Raw genomic sequence first — 22884 nt, forward strand, 5'->3', positions numbered from 1 at the left:
TAAATGACTTTTTCCGTGGTACATTTGCCAGAGTAAATATTATCAAAAGTCATTTAAATTACTACCCAACTATATTATTAATAATAAAAAAGAGTATGAGAAAATAAATAATGTAACGAGAAAGGGAGAGTCCAGAACCTAAATGATGAGAAAAAAAATTCAACTTTCTAAACAATTAAAAATAGAAGCTTAAAAAACTTAGGGGTGTTTGGATGAATTTATAAAAAATTATTTATCTTACTTTTGATTTTTAAATTTTTTTGATCGAAAAGTAAATGCTTAAAAACACTTTTACAGCTTTTTCTAACACTTTCAAAACTTGAAATTAAAAAATACCTAAAAATAAATTAATTCAAAAGACCCTTAATAATGCATTTAAGTGATGTACTATTTTATTTGTAGGAGGAAAAAGGGTATGAGAGAAAAACAAAAAATAAGGTGGTGACAAAAAAGGAAAAAAAACTTGTCTTGTAACCAGTGTAAGATGCGGGAGCACAATGCTTGTTATATACCGTTTCCGTTTGTAATAAAGTGATGGAGTATATATAATCTCCTCCTCTTTTAGCAAACAGCAACAGCACCTGGCAGAATCATGTCTGCTACCTTTATTTTTCCTGCCGCCTCCTCCTCCTCCTCTTCTTATCTTTCAGGTTTGCGCTCTTCTACTCATGAACTGATCAACAAGTTTTTTTTTTTTTTTCTTCCCACTTAATTTTGGATATATATATATATATATATATATATGTAGTTGTTAAGCATCAAACGATTCGTGACACAAATACACTCACAACCAACACTATTCCCAGTCGCCGCCTGGATGGGGGTTTGAGTTTCACCCAGCATTCCCATTCCACCGGTAAGTCCTACGACGTTGGAAGTGATTATATATGCTCTCTCTCTCTTAATGTCCATTTCTTTGTTTTAGCAGCTTGTGTAGTTGATGCCACCCGAGGACCGGATTTTGCTCTTCAAGTATGATTCCCCTAATCTGTGCTAGCTATTAATATATATTGGTTTGGTTCTGAATTCAGATGATTAATCCTGTAGTAAAACTAAATTGAATTAATGCAGTGCAATGAGGCGACCAAAGAAAGAATTAGGAAACTGTTCCATAAAGTTGAATTTTCCGTTTCTTCATACGATACTGCCTGGGTTGCAATGGTCCCTTCTCCACATTCTGCTAAAGTCCCATGTTTCCCTGAGTGCCTACACTGGGTGTTGCATAATCAACTTGAAGATGGATCATGGGGCCTTCCGCATCACCAACCCCTCTTACTTAAAGATGTTCTTTCCTCTACTTTGGCTTGTGTGCTTGCGCTTAAAAGATGGGGTATTGGTGAACAATTAATTAGCAAGGGTATGGATTATAATCTTCTTTACCTAAAACTCCCCTCTCCCCTTTATCTTCTTCACACTGCTGCATATTGTTGTTGTAGGTTTACGTTTTATCGAGTTAAATTTTGCTTCCGCTACTGACAAGGACCAATATTCTCCAATTGGATTTGATGTCATATTCCCTGGCATGCTTGAATATGCTCAACACTTATCTTTGAAGCTTCATTTAGAATCAAGAGTCTTTAATGAACTGCTTCATAAAAGGGCTATCCAGCTCACAAGGTATATTCTAGATTATTTCTGTATGAGCTAAATGTGGTTCCTACTCTAGTCTAGTTATATAAATCTGATGTAGCATTTATGTGGTTGGGGCCTAGCTAAGTTATTAAAAATATAGTGCAATTTGAGAGGGTAACTGAATCGTTCAAACTTGGGTATCATATAGATTCTCGTGACTAACTTACTATGCTTCAATGAGAAAATTAAAGTCTTCAAGAAAGAAAACATTATTGGGTTCTGATTCATATTGACCTCAGCTTATCCATATTTTCATTGAAGATTCCTTCTTCATGTTAGGTCGTATGACAGCAGCTCATTGGAGCTTAATGCTTACCTCGCTTATGTGTCAGAGGGAATGGGAGAACTTCAAGACTGGAAAATGGTTATGAAATATCAGAGGAAGAATGGTTCACTATTCAATTCACCATCTACTACAGCTGCTTCTCTTATTCACCTTCATGATTCTGGTTGCCTCGATTACCTTCGCGGTGCATTGAAAAAGTTTGGGAATGCTGGTAAAAGATTTGCACATTTATTTATTTGTGAAAGTTAGGATGGCATGTTGAAGCAACTTGTCTAATGCCTATCTTTCTCACAGTTCCAACTATCTATCCAATAAATATACATGCACGCCTTTGTATGGTCGATAATCTCAAAAAACTAGGAATTTGTCGGCATTTTGCTGTGGAAATTCAGAATGTATTGGATGAAACGTACAGGTAACCTTTAAAACCACAGATACCCTTGGGCTTGTAGAAAAAAATTAGTCCTGTTAGATTGACTCTCTCCAAGCCTACACATATGTAAGTTTTTATTTTTACAAGTCATGACATTAGCCACAAAACAAAAAAGATGCTGGCTGCAGGGGGAGGACGAAATCTTCACAAGTGCTGGCACTTGTTCCATGGCATTCCGGATATTGCGCGGATATGGATATAATATCTCCTCTGGTACTTCACTCGTTTGTAATCATATCAGTTTGTTCTCTTATAATGTTTTTTGTTGTTCAAATAGTTTTGACGAGTTTGTCTACATTATAGATCCTGTAGCTCAGTTTCTGGAGCAAGAGCAATGTAGTGGGCATTTGAATGACATATATACTATGTTGGATTTATATCAAGCTTTAGAAATGATTATTGCTACAGACCAACCAGTTTCAAAGAAATTGAACTCATCATCCTTACAATCATTGATACAGAGACTATCAGGTGAGTTTTATCCTCCAAACGGACTCACCAAACAGATCCATGAACAGGTACTTGCCATAAGTTGCATTGTGTTTAGCTCATACTATTGTTATAGTCTCTTTGATCTAGGGCCAACTGCTAGTGTTGCTTATTTTTAGGTGGATGATGTTCTTAAGTTTCCTTCTCATGCGAACTTAGAACGGGTAGCCAACAGGAGAAATATAAAGCACTATGATGTAGATAATACAAGAGTCCTAAAAACTTCATATAGGTAACTTCTTCAAATTTTTGAGGACTGATTTTGTGAGTTTTTGGTTATCTTGTGCTCCTTCTCGTCAATTACTCTTTTTCATCGCATTTTGGGGACAGTTCATCAAATTTTGGCAACAAAGATTTCTTAACCCTGGCGGTAGAAGACTTCAACCTTTGCCAATCTATCCACCGCAACGAATTAAAACAACTTGAGAGGTTCGTATCTCTTTGAACCTTGATAACTAGGTGGAGCCAGTTGTCCCTGAGTTGTTTTATGATAGTTAGATCAGAGGTGGTATATTTATTGAAGAAAACGGGAAAAACTTAAAGCAAATACTACTGCTCCCAAATGTTTTTTCTTTCCTTGTTTGACTTCTTGTCTTTCAACAATAACTTCTGTACATGACAAAAGTGGAAGTTGATTTCAACTCAAATGTAACCTTTGGCTCATAAGTTTTCTGATTTTGTTTTCCTCATTGCTTGCCACTCTATCCTGTTGAAAAAGTTATGATATCAAAATGCAAAGAGATTTCTTCTTGCTATAGCTTTCGTGATGTGCAGATTTAAGTGTTATGTGATATCAGGTGGTTAATGCAAAACAGATTGGACAAGCTGAAGTTCGCCAGAGAGAGATCTGCATACTGCTACTTTTCTGCTGCAGCCACAATTTTTCAACCTGAACTATCTGATGCCCGCATGTCATGGGCCAAGAATGGTGTACTTACTACAGTGATTGATGATTTCTTTGATGTAGGAGGTTCTATGGAAGAATTGAACAATCTAATTTTGTTGTTTAAGAAGTACATGTTTTCGTTCATATTTCCTTTGTTCTTAATATTCCTTGGTGATTTCATCTGTGTCTTTTTATTCAAATGCCTTGGTCTTTTTGGTAGGTGGGATGTAGATGTTAGCACTGACTGCTGTTCGGAGAGAGTAGGCATTATATTTTCGGCGCTTCACAGTACTATTAGTGAGATTGGAGACAAAGCATCAAAGTGGCAAGCACGTAGTGTGACAAGACACATAACTGATATTGTTAGTCTCTTTATCCAAAAAAGTCTCTTTGCATTTTTTGATAACTAATAGAGATTTTGCACTCTGACATTCATATTTCATAATTCTCCCACATATTCTACACTGTTTACAACATGGCATGCCAATTGAGGTTTTTTATTTTTTCTGCATAGGGATTGTAGGGAAGAAATTTACTATGTGGGGTATGACATGCCAAATTGAAGTGTAAAAACAAAAACAAAGAAGGGCCTAAAATGCCCCTCAACTATTTGATTGGTACAAAACTACCCTTCATCCACCTTTCGGCCCCCAAATACCCCTGACGTTCAACCACACTGAGCTCCAATTAGTTTCAAATATATATCTACCAGCTCACTCTTGGATCTTGGTAATTGATGATGTTAAATTACTTTGCCCTTACAATCTTATACTCCTTTGTCCTATAATACTAGAATTCGTATGGTTGACTTGGTTAAATTTTGGTCTACCTTCAGACGTTGGTTTGTCTATCTTTTGAAAACAAATATTTCAAATATAGAACCACGTAAACTAACTATATTCTTCTTAACTTAAACTGATCAAAGGATAATTAATATCATAAAAGACAAGGAAGAGTATTGTCGACCATATGATAGCAACTGGGTCAAGTGTTAAGGTCTTAAGGAATAGACGGAGTAATCTTTAGAGGAGTGTATAAATAGAGAAAAAGACTCTTTAACACTTGCATATTTGATTTACCACCTGAATAACTATTTCATAAAGTAAGTTATAAATATACATATGTTTTCACAAATGTATGATTTCTTAATAAGTAGTCCTGTTTTGTGTAGTTTTAAGAATGTATATTTTAAATATTTCCTGTTCATTATGTTTATAATCTGTCATGACTCATGAATCAAATGCATCTGACACGATGAGCTGATCCCAAGGTACTATTTTTCAAAATAAATGGCAGAGTTAATCGAATGGGATATAAAGATTAAATAAGGACAACTGGGTATTTTGAAGTGGTTGGTCCGATTACTCAAATCCAACGGTCAAACCAACTCTTTTTTTGAAATATTTTAAAAAAAGAGTTGGTATGACCGTCAGTCCAACTCTTTACCAACGTACGTGGAATTTCACAATGAAAATTGTAGTAGGAGGGAGGTTATTGCAAATTTTAACTTAGAGGGAGATCTCCTGGACTTTGAGTATGTAAAAGGGAGGTTGATGTGGTTAGGCCTAAGAAAAAACTGCTAGAAGAAGCAGTGTGAAAGATGAAAGTATGCCACTTAATGCAGTATCATCTTTCTTCAGTAGACTTCGCTTCCCTTAACATTTACAATTTTACCTGACTGGTTGTCAACTTGTAAAACTTGGTCCGACTCATGAATTCAACAACATATGTATTCAAGGATAACTTTTGTTGGCCTTTATAACTTTCCCAGACTAATACCACCTATTGCATTTATAACATGATGGCATCAACCCCTTCTCTTCAGCAGTGAGCTTAAGAAGTGGACCTTCATTAATCTATTAGTCATGCTTTATTCTATTTTCTAAATGCCCCACTACTCGTGCTGGGAAGAGAATTCTTTGATGATGTGTTTGTTAGGCATACACGGTTACTGTACCTTTGGCATAGCTGCCTTGCTGTTCAGAGCATATTTACCTTCAACCATGCATCATCCAGATTTCGTTGACAGCAGTTCTACTATCACCATAAGTTACCATATAGGGTCGACTTCAAGATGCTCTTTCTGTCACATAAACAATATCCCTCTGCAATGAGAGCTATTGGGTCCTTTCTATATCTGAAGATTCACACAATATCGTTTGTTTACAAGTGCTTATGTCTAATTTCAATTTGTGTTTGGAAAATCAAGTAGAAAATTCTTGCAGTTGATTTTTTTATTATTATTTATTTATGAGTTAAGATAAAATTATGTTTGCAGTGGTTGAATCTACTGAATGCTATGTTAAGAGAAGCTGAATGGGCTAGAGATATGTCGGTGCCAACATTGGACAAATATATGGCCAACGGTTATGTATCATTTGCCCTAGGACCAATTGTCCTTCCGGCACTTTATTTTGTTGGGCCCAAACTCCCAGATGATGTTGTGAAACATCCTGAATACCACAGTTTATTCAAGTTAGTGAGCACTTGCGGACGTCTTCTTAATGATATCAGGAGTTTTGAGGTATATACATGCTTAATCATTTTGCACTAAAAAAATCCTGTGCTGGTTCGTCATTCCCTAAGTTTCTTGACCTCTTAATTTATTTTTTTGCAGAGAGAGTCGAAGGATGGAAAACTAAATGCTGTAACCTTGAGCGTCACTCATGGAAATGGCAGAATAAGTGAGGAAGCAGCCATTGAAGGATTGAGTCACAGAGTTGAAATGCAAAGGAAAGAACTCCTGAAATTGGTTTTGCAAAGAGAGGGCAGCGTAGTTCCAAGTGCTTGCAAGGATTTGTTTTGGAAAATGAGCAAAGTGTTGCATCAATTTTACATCAAGGACGATGGTTTCAGTTCAATGGGGATGGCCAATACTGTGAAGGCAATTATTCATGAACCTATAACTCTTAACTACCTTGGGGATTCAAAACTAATTACTGATTACAATTAAGAGGTCTCAACCCCTTAGATTTCGTGCTCTCCTTAGCCAGTGCATCCACAACCATTTCTGTTTTATAGTGCAAACAGGTTAATATCATGACCTTTCTTGTAATTTTTTGGTGTTACTATGCATACTCTGTGGTGTGTGAACACGGACACTTCAGCATATGTCTGCTACTGATTTCGAGCATGTCATCTTGATTTGATGGAACTTGATAGCTGTACTTGTCCCTCCCGTCCTTGGGAAGCAAGGCTTTCATGGGTACTTCCACCTATAAGTTGGATCCATTTGACACAATCTGTGAGCACGAAGTTGATCACTTAGCTTCAGTTTATCTCCGCAACTCAGAAGAGCTGCTTCCATTTTGGACTTGGTCACTACTTCTCCTGCCACTCCCAAGTCCTAAACCTACATTTTCATTGGCCATCTTCATTTTCGTCTCCTCCTTCAGTTCTATCATTCTGTCAAGGTCTCTTTGGATAACCAAACTCCCTCCCTTGTTCAAGATTTCTTGCTTACTTGTCCATAGATAACACCTACTCATACTGATTTCCACAGCTACATTTTCCTATTCTCTAACAGGTCCTCAATGGTGGTGAAACATGCATACATTAGTATCTATATATTTGGTTTATAATTTTAATATTATACACTTTTATCAAATTTGCATAAAAATGTCTAATAACGTACAAAATGTATTTACACACACTTCTACACGATTATACAAGTTTTAACCCGCAAAAATATGGAGTTTGTGAGCAATTTTGTAAAAATCCAAACAAAAAACGAGATGGCAGAGTGGATGGGACCGTTTCCGTTTTCTCCAATAGTAAAAATCACACCAGCATTCATCTCAATTACGAAGACAAATATTGACATTGCACAATCTCCTGCTTCAAAATTATCTTGGTTTTGCACTTCTATGGGTGGGGTTGGCCAGTTCTACCACAAAGATGGGAGTAATTATTGAATTAGTGATTTCAGTTATTCAATAACATTTTTGCACTTGAATACAATATTGTCGTATTGAAATCACGCAAGTCGACAAATGCCCATCTACTGAGATATACCACTATCTCACAAAATTATGACAAAATGAATACATAATGCTCTTCCGTGTAAAATGTGTGCTTTTTGACTTAGACGAACAGAATGGAAGGATTGCATATGCTGAAGATCTATAATTTCAAAAAAAAAAAAAATGAAATCAGAAAGAGATGTACTTGCACTACTAAAATCAGCAGATATAACAGAGGGATTGCATAAGCAATCAATCCTTTCTTTTCAACGCACAAGAATCGAGTCTCAACATTTCATTTGCAGCTTAGATTTCAAAGAAATGTCCCTACAATTCATATAGTCTTAAGGGAGACTCTCCAAAGGTCTTATTGATGCAACTTTGCTGTTGCTGGAACACATATATTTCTCATGTGTGACTTTCAGCAAGGCAGTTGTTGCAGATTTGTGAAACCGCAAGATCATTTCCGCACACTGTCTGAACATTCAAAGAATTTATGTATCAGTAGATGACAACGAGCAAAGAGAAAAGAGCCACAAATACTATGCAGAAATTTGCCTGAGTTGGGATTCTTGGTAACGTGCATGCACTCCCAGCAGTGGTGTCCAGGCTGGCATCACTTGCATCGTACATCTTGCCACATAAATAGCTGATGCACAAAGCATAGATGGCTTGTAGTTCAAAGCCTCATATTCAACCAAGCACAGCTCGATGAGGTAAAAGGCCAAATGTTCAAACTAGCAGAAGATTTTCATAAATTTAGAAACATGTTAGTTGCTTGATTGAGGAAATTTATAGGTCACCCGAATAACATTCAGCACATATGCAGAAATATTAACTGGGATTTGAGGAAAAGCTAGCCAGGGGTGGGGGAATCTGTCCATTTTCAAATATGATTGACATTGAACTGATCACCAACTTGAGAGGAGGGAATTCTGTTATTACTCATTCTAAAAGTTTTTCCCTACCCTTGTGTCTGCTTGAGCAGCCTTAAGAAGCCTTAGCATGAAGACATAAGGAGTTGCTGCATTAAGGCGAAACTTCAATTTCCTTAAGATATCCTTCTCCTGTAAAAGAAGATGTGCAAAACTGTCAAATGACAATAACAACAAACCTAGTGTAATCCCACAAGTGGAGGGTAGAGTGTACGCAGACCTTACCCCCCTATCTTGACAACACTGTCAAATACCACTAAAAGCCTATGCTGCTCGAACTCTTCACAACAAATGTCAACGGGTGCAGCAACATAGCTAAAAGCCCATGTTACAATAGACTCCCCCCCCCCTCCAAAAAAAAAAAAAAAGAAGAAAAGAAAATCACAAAAATGTTGAAACTAAAGAAGATGCATGCTCACCATTTCCAGCATTTGATCTCTAGTATATGACTCTCCAGAGATGCTTAGTAAGTCCATGATCTGTAGCAATTGGAATTTTGAGGTGAAAGAGCAGTTACATATTTCAATCAGAACGTTACCTACTAAATGTGTTATTCATAGAAAACATTTGAGCCACATATTGATCGCAATTAACTCCTTGATATACCTAAAGAGAAATCCTATAAAGAAGTAAATGCATAAACATTTACCCTCGGATGCCAAAGGTCTTCATATTTTGATGCCAAAAACAGTGAAGTAAGGCCAACTAGCTGCAGATCATTCTTCTTGACCCTCACTAATGATAAGTAGTAGTCCAGTAGTGTAACCATAAGAAATAGAGCTTCTTGCATCAAATCAAATTTCAAATGAACCTAGACGAGACAAGTAAAACCCTGAAAGTGATATCAAGGAAGTATGCACAAGCAAAACGAAAATGCATAGATGCAGAATAACCAAGACATACTTCAATAAGCCAGTTGATCAATATGCCACGCATTTGGGGTGTTATTTCCTTCTGAATATCAATGTAGTTTTTGATAGGCTGATTCTGAGTCTGCAGTAAGAATCAGCTTAAGCAATTGGAGGTCAAAAATACAAAAAACATGTCTTTCTTTGGAAGAATAGAGGGAAACTTGTGTTGTTAGTTCAAATGAGACAGATGAAAGTATATTATTAGCTCACCTCTATAACCCAATAATACAGATAGATGTCATCAACATATTCAGTAACTTCAAGATGATTGCAATTATCGTAAATGTTTGACAAATTTTCCAGCTTAACACTTCCACGTTGCTCCTTGAGAAGCTGTCCACTCTCATGTCAGCAGTCTAATATGGATAAAAAGAGAACAGAAGAAATGAATGATCTGAAAGAACATAGATTTTACACCAACCTTTGACCTTGCCATCAGTAAACACGTAAAAGACTTCGTACGATCAGATTTCCTCCTGGCAATTGAACATTCAGGTGTATCTAAGCTGCCATTACTACTAGAAGCAACTTCCTTTTGATGAAGTTGCTCAGCTGAAATATCTGATGTTGCATATTTTGACAGGGAAGAGGTACTAACATCCTCCAGCCTTTTATATGGAATTGCAACTCGAGAGGTGCATTTGTGCAAATTTGACATGGAGTTTGACTTTGAAAATGTTTGTGAATTGAGACCGCTGGCAGTACTTTTCAGAACTGTCTGGAACATCCAAGAGAACACAAAGAAATGAGATTATCCTATGGAAACAGACATCAGCAATTGGACTTTGAGAGTCAAAAGCTCCAGTAGTTATTTTGAAATAATTGCCTCCACTTGTTTTACTAAGAAATTTAACGTGATACTACAAACTAAAAGTACTACTATAGAAAATAAAATAAGTTATATATAACTTTGTATTATAATGATTGATATATTGGATAAGAAAAGGAAACCACTTAAGTCCGGACAATTTGATCTAATATGAAAAATTGCTTTGTTCCAACAGGAGGAACTTGCAATTCGAGACCTAATATTTTCTTCCAGAACTACTAATATAATGGACAAGGCAAATAACTTCTTATCCATGCCCTTCCAATAAGGTCATATACAACAAAATGAAAGTATTATTAATTTCTTAAGTTAAAGTAAATTTTGAAAGATATAAATGGTAAAATTGCTACAAAAAGATTAATGGAGTCACACTCTTTCTAAAGTTAGAGCATGGAAAAGTAGCTACTAAAATGCAAAAGAGAAGGATAATTATTTTTGTTGGATTGCAAAATTTGGCATTCCAGACGGTATTCAACAATGATGAACACAATTTACTATTCATGGTATCATTTCCTGCTAGAGATAGAGGAAGGAGAAGAGGGTGAAACATGACAAATGCACCATTTACCTTGACTGATTTTTTTCTTAATGCTCCAATTTCCACCTTAGCATGACCCTTCGGAGCCCTGATGAGAGATACGCCACAAAGTAATTAAGAACATAGCGTCATTTATTCCAATTCAATTAAAAAACGGCAAGCTCATACCTCAACCTATGATGACTTGAGAAACCATGCCTTATTAACCTATACTTCTTACTCAAAGGGCTTTAATCAATAAAATTTACAATTTACAACATTTACCTAAGAGCTCAACCAGCAAAGTACTATAATCTTTAAGGAGCAAGACAGAATTTTAAGCACTAGTATGTTACTCCCTCTGTTTAAAAAAGAATGGCCTCATTTCCTTTTTAGTCTGTTTCAAAAAGAATGACCCCTTTCCTTTTTTGTCAACACTTTAACTTCAACTTTCCACCTGGCATGTTTAAGGCCACAAGATTAAAGGACATTTTGGTACATTTGACATAACTTTAATTTAGAACCACAAGATTAAAAAGTTTCTTTCTTTTCTTAAACTCCGTTCCAAGTCAAACTAGGCCATTCTTTTTGAAACGAAGTAATATGAAAAATGTTGCTGCAGAGAAATTAACAAATAGAGCACAGTATTATAGACTTATAGTCACCAGAGTAAGAGCAAGCAGTCGGTTCTTTTGTATTATCAATTTTAACTTAATTGTAATTGTGTTACTTGTATTTCCAGCTCGACAAGTTTAAGCTTTAGATTTAGCAAATAATCAACTTTGTTCTTTTGCTAAGCGATTCTGTAAAAGCAAATAGCTTCACTTGCAACCCTTAGGACCCTTCCTACACTACTGATGGCTAGATAGTATATGTGTTTAATCAAGAGTTTACACCCCTTTTTTTGAATTGCTATTTTGTGTGAGTCTTGGTGGTATAGTTCATGAAATTTATGAGGGATAGAATGCCAAAAAAGAATACATGTATTAGCAATCTGAGGATTAAACTACTTAAAGACAAGAACAAAAACCTTTTAAAGTAATTCATGAATAACAATTCTTCATTATCGATCACAACATAACAATTTCTTCATTTTTAATCAGCGTATAAACTATCCTTGCATAATAATCTCCCCATAACTGTATGAGAAGTTTGGCATACATGCTCATATTAATTATTTAATTGCTCAAATAGTATATGCATCACCAAAATATGTATTGGCTTCATGATTTCCTAGAGACATGATGCCTCCCTTAAAGAGTATATTACTTGCTGCTTCAGACCTTTTCAGCAAAGTACTTATTTTGTTCCCCTTCCCCATCTTCTCTTCTTGAAGCACATATACCTCACATGGTACATGCTATAGACAGATTTCCAATTCTTCACCAGAAAAATAGTAAAGTGCAACCAGAAAAGCTTAGATACAAGTTGAGATAGAAGAAGATTATTTTTTCTGCTGAAACTTGAGCATCTCTTTCATATATGGATTTTGGTGGACTAACATCACATTCAAGTCCAAACTAATAATGGTAAAAAAATTAAGTTGTATAGGAAGTTGATCAGTAAAAGAACTTACATTCTTGCCGAGGCATCACTAACTCGATTACTCCGGATGTTGTTGTGGTTGCTCAGCTGTGGTAAAACATCCCCTGCGGCCTTAAGCTTTGCCGAAACTGAAAATAGATAGGAAGCATAGCATTCATCAGTGAAGTTATGGTAGTTAATGTTACTGAAAATCACATACTCAAAGTAGAGCATCTAACCTGGAACACCATTTATTCCTTTGCCTTTCTCCAACTCTTTGGAATTTTCCTGAACAAGTACACAATTTTTACATTAAGAAAACATTTTTCTGATGCCAAAGATTCCAGTCTAGCAGCGCATGACAAAAACTTAAGACAAAAGTATAAATATTTAATGACAACCTTCGCTTTATTGTGGGTACCCTTGGTGTTCACCTGCACTGGTACTGGTAAAGATCTCCTTCATGAAAATAACATAAATGTGTCAAGTAAAAGGCAAGTCATGAGGTTAGAAAACGTTAATGAAATATATACGGGAGATTTTAAAAACCTTGATGGCGGTAGAGCATTCCTTCCAGTTGTCCTCAATAAACCAAACAGAAAGGATTAAACTTTAATACAACTATAGACAGTTAATAGTAATTTCATCATAGAAGTCAGGGCACATATAACTATGTTGAAGATACCAAAATACCTGATTCCAATGGTAACTGATTTACGGCCTTGAGTTTTTGTCTTTGGCCCATCAAAGGGGGCTTTCATAGCTTTGAATGGTGCTACCCATACACAAAGGAAACACATTATTTTGTAACTGACAATTATTTTTCTTTATCCTATTAGTGGAAAAATTCTCACCCTCTGTCAAAATTTGCTTGACACCAGTAACTCCACTCAGGTGTCGCCTCAAGTTTCCCTATTTTTTACAAACAAAAAAAAACAATCTTTTCAGCACCTACTGCTATCTAAGAAAGATAAGAACCTAAGCATAAAAAATTAACACTTCAAATACCTAAGCATCTTTTTTAAAGATCTATCATCACAAGCAGGTTAAAAAGAGAAAGAGGGTTGCCTGATAGTCACAAACTTAGACAAGTTCAAACAGTCTTCTTAAATTTACTTAACCTTCTCACTCTTTTCCGGTGAAAGACTAAACCAGTTTACATTGACAAGACTTTTTTCTTATGCCAAACCTCGCAGCACATGATTGAGTCAAAAGTATAAATATGTAACAACAACCTTCTCTTTATTGTTTGTATCATCAACGTTCACCTGCTGTAGTATCGGTAAAGACCTCCTTCATGAAAATAACACAAATGTGTCAAGTAATGAGCTAAGAAAACATTAATGAAAGATAAATGGAACAAGCTAAACACCTTGATGGCGGTAGAGCATTCCTTCTAGTTGGCCTCAATAAATCAAACAGAAAGGGATAAAACTTATACAACTACAGAGAGTTAATATTACTTTCATCATGGAAGCCAGAGCATATATAACTATGTTTAAGATGCCAAAATACCTGATTCCAATGGTAACTGATTTACGGCCTTGAATTTTGGTCTTAGGTCCTTCAAAGGAGGCTTTTGTATCTTTGAATGGTGCTACCCATACACAAAAAGGCAACACATTATTTTGTGACAGACAATTCTTTTTCTTTATCCTTTTGGGACAAAATTCTCACCCCGTGTCGAGATTTCCTCGTCACCAGTAGCTCCATTCAAGTTTGTCCTCACATTTCCCTAGTTTGTACGAAAAAACAACAATCTATTCAGCACCTAGTGCAAGCTAAGAAAAATCACAAGAACCTGAGCAGAAAAAATTAGTGATACCAAAATACCTAATTACCTTTTTAGAGATCATCACAAGCAGGTTAAAGAAAAAGATAGACATGTGATATTCACAAATCACAAGCATAGATAGGTTCAAATCGATTTTTTTTACATCTACTTAAGACTTTTTTTAAAAATGGTAAGCATTTACACCTACTTAGACTTTGTGCTCTTCTCCAGTGAAAGACTACACCGTTCTTCTGCATTTCTGCCCTTAATGGAGAATGTCTTAAACAAAAATGGTTTAATTGTTTAGATGCTGTAATATCACCACTCACCAGGACCAGCTTATGTCTGCTACAATATTATGATTACAAGTTCAAACTGCAAATAATAAAATTACCCATATACACAAAATCAATAACTACACAGTTAATTTTAAGGGGAGTAATCTCAAGAGGTTTGGGTTGGTGGGGCTAGAGTCTAGACCTTACCACTTGAGATAGGTCTCATAGTCACAGAAATAAATGTGCATAAAGAGATCCTAACAACAAAGTTTTGTTCATGTCTTACTAGCCATAGCTATTATCAAAAGCAAAGAAAAGATAAGGAGATGATGATAGGGTTCTTGTTCAACAACATCAAAAGTTCAGACCCTCACTTCCCGAAGGACCAGAAACAAAATTTGTGTCCTTCAGATACAACAAAAATAACAATATGCACTTAATTCCAAGCAAGTTGGAGCTGGCTATATGAATGTTAGCCTCTCTAATACTAGAAGTTCTCTATATTTTCTACCATATATAAATTTCTTAGCTAGACTAAAGGACTCCTCGAAGACATTGGACGTAAATTATGTACTAGCAAAAAAAGTTGTGGTATAATGGCCAATGAAGTGGGTTAAGAACTTTGATAAGGCCCTTAGGCGAAACTCAACCCCAAAATCTAGGTCATGAGGGAGGTTTGCCCAAGTCCATATAAGGAGACCACTAGTCCACCCCCAACCAATATGAGACTCTAAGACACTCAAATACCACATGCCCAACCCGTCAACTGAAGCGTGGACAATCTAACATGGGCCAGACACGGATGGACATGGCTTTGACACCAAGTAAGATATGTCCCTTGGGCCTAACTTGGTCTCAACCCCAAAAGCTAGCTCATAAGGGGAGATTTTCCTAAGTCCTTATAAGGGTCACTAGTCCAGTCCACAACCAATGTGGGATTGTAACCCACTCTCACACATGACGTGTCAAGTTCAAATCCAGCGAAGGCACTAGGTGATTTCCTCCCATCTATCCAAGCCTTTGTGGACAGAGCTACCCAGTATCTATGTTGATAGAGATAGAAGGTACACCATGGAATTAGTTGATGTGCGCGCAACCTGGCCCAAACACCACGATTATGGAAAAAAATGAGTAAGTGTACTAGCATGTCTCAAACTTATTCGTAACAAATTGGTATTGCCTATATTGATGTTTTTCTTCCATTTCTTTACGTTCCTCGCAAGGTCTACTTGGATTCCAAGAGACTAAAAGACATTCGGGACAACTTCCTTCCATGTGATTTAAGCCTACACTATTAACAACTGTACTTGTCATGGTTTCACACCCATGACCGGTGCATCTGGAGGTCAGCATAGGACAAGACATCCATCTAGGAGACATTCTCTCATTTTATCCTCTGTGTGCTACTTGCACTTTTTGTCGAATATGATCATTTTTAATCTTGTACGATTACATATCCATCTTAGCATCCACATCTCTAGAACACTCAAATTGTGGATATGCTAGACTTCAAAGACCAAGTATTCACTATCATACAACATTGTTGGTTTTTCAACTGTTTAGCCATCCTATTTTGATTATGTGTAGCATCTATCTATCATATGTTTCACTTGAACCATCGACTCTAGATATATAAATTGTTTGTATATGCACCACAACTCATCTATTGTCACCTCAACTTAATCTTTCTTATGCTAGCTAATTGCAATGCATATATTTAATCTAACTTTTACTAGTTCTAAAATCCTTACTCTATTGAGTGTTTCTCCATAGTTCAAACTTTTGGTTTATACCTTTGTTACTTTCTTCAATTAACACAATATCATTTATAAATAACTTACACCATGGGACCTCATCCCATATAAAGCAAATAAGCTCATCAATAACTAGGATAAATGCAAAATGGCTCAATGTCGATTCCTGATGAAAAGCCACATCGTGGATGACTCCTTTTTATTTCCTATTATTGTTTAAATAAAATTACAAATATAGATAAAGAATCCCGTCATAAACTACTTTCCCTACATGACTAAATTTTTAAAACTTGATGATTAGAAGAAGACATCAAATGGCTAAACAAGAAATAAAAAGTTCATATAAAATATTGTTATGTTTGCATACCATGATAAAGTTTCTTGATGAATTGTTTGCTATTCTTGACCATTTATCATTTGAATCCCTAAAGGCAAGTATAAGCACATATTACACAATTGTGTTAAGATAATTTAAGCATCTAGGGACATAAAAGATCTAAAAGAGGAAAAGATAGTCATCATGAATCACAAACAAAAATGAAAGTAAAGCATCAAAATATCAGTAGATGGAATCAGATCATGCCAAACTAAGCTCAACCAAGTGGAAGCGATTAGAGATTATAAACCACAGAAAGTTCAAATTATAATATTTTTGATATTCCTACATTGACTACAATGATTAATCAAAGAAGTCCAGGATTACAGTTTTGGGGCCAAAAGAAAAAGAAAACAAGAAAGGAAAATGCTAAGAAAGAAGAATAACACTATTATCACAAGAGCAAGATGAATTAATCTAACGTTTTTAGGAAGATCTTATTAAGTGTGCATTAACCTTGCAAAGAACAAACCAAATTAAAGAGCCACACACTGAGGCCTTTCCTGTTGAATAGGAAGGGGCGGAAGAAAGGAGTACGAGGAGAGGGAGAGAGGGAGGGAAGTAGTGTGTGAGAGAGGGAGGAAGAACTGCGGGTTTGTATAGGGTTGAGAGGCACTCCAAAATCGAAACTGAAGTAGATGAAGAATGTGAAAAGTATGACAAAAACATGAAAATACCATTGGATAAGGTTATTGGCATGGAGAATAGGTTGAAGTGGTCAGCTAAAACACAAAGGGAAGAATGGCAAATAAACTGCATGTGTACGTTGGACGAAGAATCTGTGGGCTAATCTCTAGCCAAGTCGAAAATCAAGGAGCATAACTTTAGTGGTGTTGTTATTGATCAAGATGGGACTAGTTGGGTCAAAGGGAGTGAATCAATGATGCAGCCTTGATGGGAACACAAAATTATACGAATAGGGGAAGACAGTACTGAGAAACAAGAATAGTAAGGTGATTTGTTTAAGGGAAATGAGGACAAAGTCATAGAACTTTTAAATGACACTGAACAGGAGTTTAGAAGAGCAAACGATATGGAAACAAGAATAGGATGGTGGGAGGGAAATGAGGTGGTGGAACCTCACGAAGAGGTAACAATGTGGTGCATGAGAGAAGGTATAAGGGGGAAGAAGGGAAGGATGGAGAGGCGATATGGGGGCAAGGATAAAAATGGATCGTAAAATTATATCTTGGAACATAAGAGGAATGAATGACCTAAATAAAAAGGTCATTATTAAAACGGTAGGAAGGATAAAATGACAGTTTATGGATCTTACACTATATCTTGGAATATGAGAGGAATGAGGGTCAAACTTACAATGCTTATAGAAAACTAAAATGATGGTTATATCAGTATTTATTGCAAGAAGTGTGTTGGGGATAAGGTGGGTCAGGTAGGAGGTTGTTTGACTCATGAGAATGTCAAGGTCATACAACTTCTGCTGGAAGAGAGAAAGTTGGAAGTAACAGAGGTAAGAAAATGAGAATTCATAATAACATCTTGCATTAAAAACATGGGAACAGGGGATGTTTGGGGCCTTAAGGGAGTATATGAGCTAGTGGGAGGAGTCGAAGGAGACATTTTGGGAGTAGTCCACTTTTATATGGAATGAGATAGTTCATGGATGTTAGAGGGGGAACTCAAATACTATTGGGCTCACAAAGGAAAGGATGGGTTGTAGATGTCAAGTGCAACTAGGAGTTCTCGAAGTTCATTGATAACCATTTTCTTATTGGTCTTCCTTTAATAAGATATATTTCATGAGGATAAGGCGGAGAACTGAAAATTAAGATCAAGACTTGACAAAATTTTGGAGCCAACCTCTTGGGTGGAGGCAAAAATCGAGACCATGGGATGTTGCCACTAGAATTCATGTGGGTCCTATCGAAGGAAACAAACACGAGATCTTTTGACAACATAGAGTGCCTATGAACACTTTATAAATACCCTTTCATTTCTAGTTTCTTTTTGGTGTAATTATGAGGTTCCAGCATGTTTAGAAGATTGGGTGTCTTCCATTGGGAAGAATACTATATTTTAGACTACTTGTATACATGGGATTTCCCCATTATTAATACAATTATTTACTTCATCAAAAAAAGAAATTAGACATGCCGCATGAAGCCAATGTATTTTCTTTTCTTCTCTCAACGATTCCAAAATGACGGATACAATTTACCTCACAAAAATTACTCCATACACACTAATCATCATGTCATAAACCTTTTATCTCATTGCATGGTGTCTGCTGACTCGTTAACCACAGTTGTGTGCATGCTTACAGTGGCCTCCTGAAGAAGCATCATTGCCATTTCATATCCAGATCTAATGTGAGAACAGAAAAAATGAACTAGGAGAACCATTCACAGATTCCCATTTGCTGAAAGCATATAAATCCATAAGAATTTTAGTTTGCCCTATCACAACTTTCCTGTAAAAGTATAACTAAGGACTACAACACAAAACACAAGAAAACCTCTGTCAGGTGAGACTTGACAGGATGTAAATTAATCACTTACACCAGTTTGGAACTATTATATGATTTGGTTCTCAAAGAGTTGCCCCTGATATTGCTGATATCAGTCAATACTTTTCTTTTGACAAATATCTTAACTGCAAATACAATGAGTGCATACTGAGAACGGTTCTGAAACATGAAAATTAGTAACTTTACCAAACAAATTCCCTGAACTTACCAGAAGTGATGCATTTTTCTTTTATCTTCTCTTCGTTCTTAATATCACTCTGTTGAAAAAATGAAGATGGATGGACAAAAAGAAAGTAAGAAATCAAGATTTTGAGGTATGATGAATTGATTTATTTTACCATCACATGAAATCTGTTAACGAGTTTAGGCATAACACTCACAGGATACAATATAATCTATGACTTATGCACTGTCAGATGCATCAAAATACAAAGTACAGAGAGGTGAATTCCTATGCACACTTAGAGAAGTCTAAATAAGTAAGGTGGTTTGTTTTAATGCCAACACTTACTATTAACTATAGAACCTTGTGTGGAACTCGAACCAATCCTTAGCAATATTATCAAAGGAGAATCGCGAGAAAAAAGAAGTGCACAAGTGTTGAGGCTTTATGCTCAAACAGCGGATAAAGTGAAAATGGCACAAATAGAAATAGAAGATATACATGTAATTCCACTATTCAAGAATGACAACTATAAACAAATAAGAAAACTATAGGAAAAAAGGAATTTGGAAAATCATAGAGAAATATATATGTTCAGTGCTTCACATTTCCAGTTAAGGCACATGGTGATAAGACACACATCTTAGTGTCTCAGTGACGGAACTGAAGCACTGCCTAAGCGAGGCAAAACACTCAGCTTGTTTTGTATCTAGTTCCAGTGCTTAATTGTGACCAGTGAGCCTTGACAAGACAGGCGTCTAGGCTATAGGTGCATTTTATGAGGACCGCAATCTATCACCATATGTCACCACAGTACCTTTTTTAAAAAATCAATTGTCACCACAGTAGTCTTTTACCAGAGGTGTTGTTATTTAACAAAAATCACTAAGTTATTGGTTTTTTCATAACAAAATCATAACACTTTAAATAAGATGTGTGGTTTTTGGATGTGTTCCTTGAATGGTTGTGAAAATTGTGAACTACGAGATAAAATACATGTGAATTACTAACAAAATATATAATCCATCTGCCTAGATATGCAACTTATTAACAAAAAATAAAAAAGGAAACGAAATAGGACCAACCTTCAAGCTCTTCTGACTGGTCTGCACATCACTCATGCTAAGCACACCAGACTTTCCCCTAAGAACATGAGATGGTCACATATACGTAAAAACAAAAAAGATAATTCTTTTTGTTGGCTTTCAAGTACTAATGGTAAAGGTGGGCATAAAACCTGAAAAATTGGACCAAACCAAATCAATTTTCTTCAGTCAATCTTAAAGTATTGGTTTTTTAAAACTTCAGTTTTTGGCTTTAAGATTTTGGTATTTCAGTTTGACCGAAATACTGATTTTTTGTCATTTCAATGGAGGAAACAGATTCTCAAATAAGAAAATGCTCGTTTTAAGCTCTTAATGCTTTTTTCATAGCAGGCTCAGAACCATATATTTTTGCTGTATCAAAAATTTTGGATCCTATCTGCTCAACCATTGAGCCAATTTAAGAAATGTCTAACTTTAAATTTTTTTTAGGTAGATTAATAGATGAAACCACTGTTTAATGAGTTTAGAGTCTGTATATATAGTTTGCATTCCACAAAAGTTTCAAATGTGATGCAATTTTGTAATTCGGAAAATAGACTCTCTTTTTTTTAAAGCAGGGACCCAACATATTAGGTACCCGTCCCCACCAATGAACCGAACAAAACAAACCATGGCTGATATTCGGTATATGCTATCGAGAAACCGAAGGGTAAATCATTTAATACAAGACCAGTAGCTAGTAGGCTTACTTGCACCGACTGCTGAGAGAATCACGGCATTGGAATTTTATCTTATCTGCCTCTTCGTAAATCTTAAGTTCTCTAACTCCACCTGTAGATAAAGCAGCTTCAAATAAGCCCTTTTTTTTTTAGGGGAAAAAAAGTAAAACTAAAAATGAGATAAGAGTCGAGGAAATTGAAAGAAGCACCGTTTTGGATGGATTTATGTTTCTGAGAGTTCAGTTTACCCTAAAACACATCAATTTACATAATAATATATCAGTAGTAACAAAACCAAAACTCTCACAAATGAAAGAGATTAGTATAATGTACCATGAAAGCTCCTTGTTTGAAGTTGTATGAGTTGCGCTGAACTGTCGCTCAGATCTGAGAAATTCAATTGAACAAGTGCTTTATGCTTACATGAATAGGAGATGAAGAGAGGGCTTTCCACGGGTTTGAATTGCTAATGTGCCTTTTTACGCTATTGTCCTTTCTTTGCTGCCCACCAATAAAATGAAAACACAAATCTCATTTCTCATCCAAATTAATTTTTTATTTTATTATTTACATATAGTTTTAATTTTAAAAATTGCATTTTTTTATTTTTATTTTTTATAAAAACATGAAAATCTTCTAATTTATATTTATAAACAGAAAAGGGTCATATTTGCCCTTGTACTCTTAGAAAATTGTCATATTTATCCTTCGTCATATTTTTTTGATACATTTGCTCTTACCATCTAACTTTGGGTACATATTTGTCTTTATACAGTTCACTTATCATGTCACCATTTTTATTAGTCTACGTGGCGACGCTTACATGGCTCCATGTGTATATACTTTTATTATAATAAAAAAAATAGTTTTTATTCAGTATTATATCTGACCCATTTAGTAAAACCTGACTCAACCAATGTGAAGACCCATTAACCCGATACCCGTACCCATTCTCTCACGTCACTTTACCCATGAAAACATAGATAATGCATATCTTAAGAACCCCACGAGTTTCTTCGTAAATCAACCCAGAAATACACTTCACACCACCTCTACAAGCGAGTCTTCGAATAGCTGGCTTTGTAATTCCCTGTATATTGACTCTCAACACTTTCATGTGCCTCTTGGCTCCTCCTTTGCCCAATCCTTTGCCTCCCTTACCTCTGACATTTTTCTAATGAAATTTTGGAAAAGAAATGTTCTTCGATTTGGATTTTGATTTTTGTTTGTTCTTTTGTGGATTTTTAATTAGCAGTAGCTAATACTATATAAAAAAGATAAAGAGATGATTTAAGGATAGAAATCTTACCTATTGTTGGATCTTTCTCTCTCAATCAAGACATGAATGCCTTTTCTTACTATATGAACCGTTCATCTAATATGACCCAAGATGATGGGTATAAAATTAGGATTAATGGGTAATGAAATTAGGGCTGATGGATTTTCACATTAGTTGGGTCGGATTTCACTAAATGGGTCGGATATAATACTAAATAAAAAGATATTTTTTAATTTAATTATAATAAAAGTATATACACATGGAGCCATGTAGGCGCCACGTGGATTAATAAAAATGGTGACATGATAAGTTAATTGTATAAGGGCAAATATGTACCCAAAGTTAGATGGTAAGAGCAAATATATCAAAAAAGTATGACGAAGGGTAAATATAACCCTTTTTTAAGAGTACGAGGGCAAATATGACCCTTTTCCAATTTATAAATACAACAACTCCTATCAAAATATTTTTAACTTTACACTGCCTTACCGATAAACGAATCATAGTATTTTATATATAAGTATCAAAATATCTTAAAGACTTCACATTAATTAATTGGTATTTTCATGTTTCAATTATAAGTAACTGTTTATTTATAAATAT

The 22884-nt window shown here is 35.6% G+C and overlaps 2 protein-coding genes across 2 annotated transcripts; one reads left to right on the plus strand and one right to left on the minus strand.

Moving 5' to 3' along the window:
• The first annotated feature begins 592 nt into the window (after positions 1-592).
• LOC125807247 (ent-kaurene synthase, chloroplastic) lies at positions 593-6701 on the plus strand. Its single transcript, XM_049486965.1, has 15 exons — positions 593-650; positions 749-856; positions 929-972; positions 1072-1357; positions 1437-1617; positions 1912-2129; positions 2213-2333; positions 2467-2564; positions 2655-2869; positions 2960-3072; positions 3171-3269; positions 3638-3853; positions 3947-4088; positions 6005-6250; positions 6344-6701. Exons 1-15 carry the CDS (start codon positions 593-595, stop codon positions 6677-6679), a joined length of 2481 nt encoding a protein of 826 aa, XP_049342922.1. The 3' UTR covers positions 6680-6701.
• Positions 6702-7809: 1108 nt separating this feature from the next.
• Positions 7810-21455, minus strand: LOC125840211 (putative cyclin-B3-1). Its single transcript, XM_049519177.1, has 26 exons — positions 21336-21455; positions 21212-21251; positions 21033-21114; positions 20323-20380; positions 19283-19331; positions 19106-19199; positions 16578-16635; positions 14082-14139; positions 13920-14001; positions 13777-13809; positions 13640-13697; positions 13259-13316; positions 13098-13179; positions 12954-12986; positions 12806-12863; positions 12644-12692; positions 12457-12553; positions 10932-10989; positions 9956-10252; positions 9745-9867; positions 9527-9616; positions 9273-9434; positions 9043-9102; positions 8657-8755; positions 8247-8425; positions 7810-8165 (listed from the first exon to the last, which is right to left on the minus strand). The coding sequence occupies exons 1-26, from the start codon at positions 21336-21338 to the stop codon at positions 8033-8035; spliced, it is 2193 nt and encodes a 730-aa protein (XP_049375134.1). The 5' UTR covers positions 21339-21455; the 3' UTR covers positions 7810-8032.
• Positions 21456-22884: the final 1429 nt, after the last annotated feature.

Source organism: Solanum verrucosum, unplaced genomic scaffold (assembly GCF_900185275.1).
Source record: "Solanum verrucosum unplaced genomic scaffold, falcon-dt-bn FXZP01000277.1, whole genome shotgun sequence".
Lineage (NCBI taxonomy): Eukaryota > Viridiplantae > Streptophyta > Magnoliopsida > Solanales > Solanaceae > Solanum > Solanum verrucosum.

What these genes read in the sequence shown, in the direction of transcription:
- LOC125807247 (XM_049486965.1), top strand. Translation starts at nt 593, where the DNA reads ATGTCTGCTACCTTTATTTTTCCTGCCGCCTCCTCCTCCTCCTCTTCT. An exon ending in CCAGCATTCCCATTCCACCG is followed by an intron (nt 857 to 928) that starts GTAAGTCCTACG and finishes TTGTTTTAGCAG; the next exon opens with CTTGTGTAGTTGATGCCACC. An exon ending in TGAACAATTAATTAGCAAGG is followed by an intron (nt 1,358 to 1,436) that starts GTATGGATTATA and finishes TTGTTGTTGTAG; the next exon opens with GTTTACGTTTTATCGAGTTA.
- LOC125840211 (XM_049519177.1), bottom strand. An exon ending in TCAGTTACCATTGGAATCAG is followed by an intron (nt 12,987 to 13,097) that starts GTATTTTGGTAT and finishes TGGTTTATTGAG; the next exon opens with GACAACTGGAAGGAATGCTC. An exon ending in TGATCAACTGGCTTATTGAA is followed by an intron (nt 9,435 to 9,526) that starts GTATGTCTTGGT and finishes TGTCTCGTCTAG; the next exon opens with GTTCATTTGAAATTTGATTT.